General features: G+C 32.0%; 1 protein-coding gene across 1 annotated transcript; it reads right to left on the bottom strand.

The window, feature by feature from the left end:
* Nucleotides 1–3510: 3510 nt before the first annotated feature.
* On the bottom strand, nt 3511–6017 carry LOC130824903 (protein FAR1-RELATED SEQUENCE 5-like). The gene is made up of 4 exons (XM_057689923.1): nt 5121–6017; nt 4641–4725; nt 3612–3940; nt 3511–3519 (listed from the first exon to the last, which is right to left on the bottom strand). The coding sequence occupies exons 1-4, from the start codon at nt 6015–6017 to the stop codon at nt 3511–3513; spliced, it is 1320 nt and encodes a 439-aa protein (XP_057545906.1).
* Between the last annotated feature and the right edge of the window lie 196 nt (nt 6018–6213).

Raw genomic sequence — 6213 nt, 5'->3', positions numbered from 1 at the left:
CTTCTTTCTCAGCCCCTACCCAAAACAGAACAATAGACCTTAAGATTGTAAAGTCTATAGTAGATCCAAATAAGATTAGTACTTTTAATTGGTGTAAGTATGTTGTTGATCAGTTTTGCGACTCTGTTGTTAGATATCGTAAAGGAAAGTTGCAATTTTTTCCTGGATGCATTGTTTTGTTGGAAATTATTTATTTTCATCGTTTGAAATTAAAGAATATCTCTTTGCCATCCTCTTTACCTCTTATCTCTCATTGGACTGATAAGGATGTGTCAAAAAGAATTAACGAGGAAACATCTGCTAATCATTTTGGCAATGGTTTAATTTTGAGTACATATCCTGTGAGTGAGACGATTGTTTTTGAGTGTGGTCAAGCTGTTGGGTTAAAGGTCAACCACGTTGATATTGGACAACCAAGTGTAAATGAAGAACCCTTCAGAGATCAAACAGTGCAAGACGATGATAAAATTGAGTTTAAGTTGCCTTTGAATGCAATGCGTAATTCTGTCATACGTCGATTAGCTGGGGATGTAAGTATAATCTTACTTATTTATGTTGCCTTCAACATTATATTTTTTAATAATAACAAATATTTTTTTTGAAGACAGTAGCATTCACTTTTGCAACAAAGATTTTTCAAATTTTCAAAACAGAACACAGTAGCTATACATAGTCATAGTAACTTTTAATCACAACAAAGTATCTTTTTCTAAGAACATAGTAGCATTCACTTTTGCAACAAATATTTTTCAAAATTTCAAAACAGAACACAGTAGCTATACACAGTCATAGTAACTTTTAATGATAACATAGTATCTTTTTCTAAGAACATAGTAGCATTCACTTTTGGAAAATAATCATAACATAGTATTTTTTTTATAATGTCATAGTTACTTTCTTTTGAACAACATTTAACTTTATCTTTACTTATTTTTGTAGGAAATATGTGAGTTGTTGATGCTCATGAGGAGGGACACTCAAGTTTTCTCTGAGTTTTACATGGAGAAAATTAAATTTTTCTTAGAACAAAAACGTTCATTTTCTTCTCCTCCTGTCCCTTTTCCTGATGTTCCTTCTACCTCATCCACACCTTTTTCTGAAACCCAAAGTTTTTTTATGAATCCTACCGTGCTGAATACAATTGATGAGATAGTTGACACGGTTAAATGGGTTACCTCTATTCCAAGGATGGTGAATGAGGTTTTTGTTGCTGATGAGGGTAATGTACAAGTGAAGGAGGGTGCTGATATTGTGGCTGATGTACCGGGGGATGTTGTTTTGGATGAGGTATTTGAAGATGATGTACTGGATGAAGTTGAATTGGATCAAGTTGTTAATGATGTGGCAAATAATGTCATTGTTTTTGAAAGCCATGGTTATGAGAATGTATTGATACACGGCAGGGCAAAGTGTTCCATTCCTTTTAGAGGTGTGAATCATAAATTTATGTATGTTTCACATCTGATGAAATCAAACAAAAAATATATGAGAACTCTTGGTTTGTTACTTTAAGAATCAGTCGACTATTGTTTTGTTTTTGATAAATGTTTCGACAATAGGTGAGTCTTTTTTTTTGTTTTTCTTTTTTTGTGATTTTTGTTTTTTATTATACTTATTTTATTCTTTTAATTTGACAGTGAATTGCTTGTGAATTATGAGGACTATTTGAGAATTCAAAGGGAAGAGTTTTATACTCTAGGGGATCCCTCAAAGTGTACTCATGTTTCTGTTGTGGATTGTTGGTGTTTATTACTCAATGAAAATGAAAAGAACAAGGAATCTTCCAAAAAGTTCTTTTTTAGTGCTTGTTCTAGTGTACGTTTTTTGTCAATTTTATTCTAAATAACTTTTCTTTTATTTTGAACTATTTTTAGTTATTTCATTGTTTATTTTTACAGCTTGCTTTGTTGGATTTTAATAATAATGGTGGTTCTCAACAAATTGATTTAATTTATGATTCTTGGGTCAAATGGGTGGATTTCAACCAAGTTGATTTGTCTAAGTTTGATCTGGTAAGATATTTTTTTAATGATTGATTGACTTATATAGTCACTTTTTTAGTTATTATAGCTACTAATAGGTAGTTAGTACTTGTGCAGTCACTTTTTTTTAGATATATTTATTGATTAAGTGATATATAATATACAGATTGTTGTTCCAATACTGAAGGGCAGTCAGTACTTCTTACTTCTTTTGAATATGAACTTAAGAATTGTTCAATGGATTGACAATGTGAACCATACTGCTATTTCAGAAGAAGAAATTAGAAAGCTAGGTGACACTATGGTATGTGTAGCATTTTATTATTCTGAAAAACCTTTTGCCTATGTTGCTAAGATTATGAAATATTTATTAATAAATATTTAAATGAAAATTTTGTAGAAAGATTTGATGTCAACAATTTTTGATGATAAGATGCAAGCTACTGATGTTATTCCATTATGGAAAATGGAACGAGTTCCCACTGATTGGAAAACGACTGCTAGGACTAACATTGAAAGTGATGTATTCATGATGATGAGCATGCTGTTTTTTGAGGGAACAGTTGATTTCCAGTGTCCAATATTGAATGCAGTTACGATTTTTGTTCTAATATTACCTTTAAATGTATTTTTTTGAATGACATTCTAATTAAAAGATTCAAACTAAATGTATTTTCTTTTTATGTAGGCTCCATTGAGACATGTTGCAAGAGCTAAGATTGCTGGATCTTTGGTGTTATCTGACTTGAATAAACAAAGATCTAAAGTTTTAGAAGAGGTGTCCAATTTTAAGGATAAAAGACGCTCCATTGCCAAACAAGTTTCTATCAGAAGATTAAAGATTCGGTAATGTGAAGTACAAGATGAAGTTGTGAAGTTTTTAGTTGTACAAACATTTGATGGAACATAATAGATAATCTAATTACTGTAGTTACTAGATAATCTAATTACTAGATAATCTAATGTGAAGTTTTTTATGACTGACAATCTTTTTCTATTTTCCAAATTAAAAAAAGAAGGCAGTAACTATACCTAGTCATAGTAACCATTAATCATAACATAGTATCTTTTTCTAAGAACATAGTAGCATTCACTTTTGCAACTTATTCTCAGGTAATTCATTTCTCATATCCCTTTAGATCTACATTCTGTTGCCATTTTTGTTGTTTTTTTTTTTTTGTTGTTTAACAATTTTGAATATATGCTCGATTTTAGTAGATTTTTCAAACTTACAAAACTGAAGACAGTAGCTATACATAGTCATAGTAACTTTTAATCACAACATAGTATCTTTTTCTAAGAACATAGTAGCATTCACTTTTGCAACAAAAGTTTTTTCAAAATTACAAAACAGAAGACAGTAGCTATACATAGTCATAGTAACTTTTAATCATAACATAGTATCTTTTTCTAAGAACATAGTAGCATTCGCTTTTGCAACAAAAGATTTTTCAAAATTACAAAACAGAAGATAGTAGCTATCCATAGTCATCTTAATATATTCTCTTCATCTATCTGTTCTTCAGCATCAATTTTTCTGCATAACAAAAATTTTGCACTTTCATTTACATAATCAAATTATTAAATAAGGATACAATAAAATATAAGCAAATTATATATATTTTATACCTTAAGTGGGGTATCTTTTGTTGATGGGCAATTTCGACTATCATGATAATCAAATTTACCAAAAGTTTTGCACTTTCTTTTGGGCTTCTTGCTTTGCTCAATAGTTTGTTCCTTTTCCCCAATTATTCTTAGCCTTTTTCCTTTGTTCTTTGATTGGATTGGGTTTTGTATTTCCATTGTCGAAGATGAACTTGTGCCTACTAACAATTCGATTTGTTGCTCTTTAGTAATGTCCACCCTCACATCATCATTTTCCTCCAATTTTCTACTAATATCTTTTAGGTTTTCTAAAAGTGATTGTAAATCACTCTCGCTCCGTTGAGCTAAACCTACACAATTGAATATTTCACACCAAACTTCCCCCAACAACTTCCCCACGTTATTACACTTTTTGCTCTCTTCAATCAGATTCCCATGCAAATCAAAAATAGGCTTCTTTAATGCTAGCTTCGTCCAACGATCTAAAACATATTGCTTTGGTATTTGTGTTATTTGTCTTGCACTCATAACACAAATCGCATGGGAACATAATATTGTAACACCCTGGCCCAACGGACCACCGGTGACTACTCGTAAAGATTGTAGACTAGCCCCACAAACCAACACAAGTCTTTCCAGCGCACTTTGGCCTCACTCGTGCGCCCCCGGGAAAACTTCCCAGGAGGTCACCCATCCTAAGATTGCTCCCCACCAAGCACGCTTAACTGTGGAGTTCTTAGCAAATGGGCTCCCATGAAAAGAAGATGCACCTTGTTGATATGAGTAGTCTATCAATCCTTTTTCAAGCTAAATCTGGGGTATTACAAATATTCCTATCCGTTTAAATAACTTGCAATCACAATCTACCTTCAACTCGTCAATCGAACTTCCCAGTATAAATTTCACCTTGTACATCTTACTTACCGTTGAGTCCAAAACAGTTATACTTTCCACACTTTCAATATTTTCAATATTTTGAATATAAGTTTTGAAACAAGACTTATAAACTTCATTTTTAAAAAGAAAAAAAAATTTTCTAGTAGACTTCACCGGCATGTTTTTCAATCGGCAATGGTGTTTTATATTGTGCATTTGTGTGAAGTGATTCAGCATTGAGCTTATCTTGTTTGTACCTCTGTGCATCCATTGCACGTTCATAACTCATATAAAATTCAACAAGTGTCATGTGAGGGTTTGAAAAATGGTTGAAGAAACTATTAACACTTTCCGATCGGGATGTAGTTCTCAAAATCCCCCCCCCCCCAATGGGATATCCCTAAAATATGCGGGTATCCATTGATCTCGTATACTAAATATACTAGTAAACCATTTATCTGTTTGAAGATTGTATTTGGTCATAATTCCCTCCCATTTTTCCTCAAATTCATTTTCTTCTTGATCAATATTCCACACACACCCATTTAATTCTTTCAAAAAATCTTCATTTTTGTTCAATTCCGGTCCAACTTTATCAGTCACTTTACTCATGATGTGCCACATGCAAAGTTTGTGTATTGTGTGTGGAAATACATTTTTAATCGCAATTTTCATTGCAGGGTCTTGATTAGTTATCAAATATGTTGGCATACACTCCCCCATACAATGTAAAAAAGTTCTGAATAACCACTCAAAAGATTCACTATCTTCCTTAGCTAATAAACCTATACCAAATGTAATACAAGACTTATGATGATCTACACCAGTAAAAGGGGCTAATACCATGCTATACTTATTGGTGTTATAAGTACAATCAAAAGTAACCATTTCTCCAAATAAACAATAATTCTTTCTACTTATCGCATCGGCCCAAAATAAACGTGAAATGTGGTCCTCCTCATCTAAAGCATAATCAAAATAAAACCCCGTGTAAATATCTCTTTTTCTGATAAAATTCTCGATCAACATCTTCCCATCATCTCCTTTAATATATTTTTTCAAATCCCTATGGAAATTCTTAAAATCTTGCATTCTCACTCCCACATTCTCATAACCCCCGACATTTTCCTTAAACAATCTAAAGGAATTAACCGGTCCTATATTAACCCCTGCATTCTTAGATATGAAATTTTTGTGCAACAAAGTCATTTTCCTATTACCCAATAAATATTGACGCAATGTAGGGCTAACAAGACAATGATTGTGCGCCTCTTCGAATTTTAAAACATGGTATGTTCTCTTCGCTATGCAATATTTCAAAATCAATCTAGCTTTACAACCAATTCTTTTGGTTGATCTCTTATAACGTGCAACAACATCTGCACTTTTCTTAGGTTTAGGTTTTATGATACCCTCCCTACTACAAACAAAATATTTTAAAAAAACAATACCCTTTTTTTTGTAGCTAGTAGATGAACGTATATCAAAACCGCAAATTTCAGCATATTTACCATAAAAATATAAGGATTTCTTTAAGTTTTCAAAAGCCATACCAACAAATGGCTTTTTATCAAACTCACAATGAGGAATCCACAGGGTTAAACCATTTGGGGTAACTTGTGTAATAGTTCTTGGAGTTTGAGTCCATGTATAACATAGTCATAGTAACTTTTAATCATAACATAGTATCTTTTTCTAAGAACATAGTAGCATTCACTTTTGCAACAAAGATTTTTCAAACTTACAA

Source organism: Amaranthus tricolor, chromosome 10 (genome assembly GCF_026212465.1).
Source record: "Amaranthus tricolor cultivar Red isolate AtriRed21 chromosome 10, ASM2621246v1, whole genome shotgun sequence".
In the NCBI taxonomy this organism is placed as follows: domain Eukaryota; kingdom Viridiplantae; phylum Streptophyta; class Magnoliopsida; order Caryophyllales; family Amaranthaceae; genus Amaranthus; species Amaranthus tricolor.
Note: the sequence above shows the minus strand (reverse complement) of the source record. Positions and strands in the feature narration are given on the sequence as shown.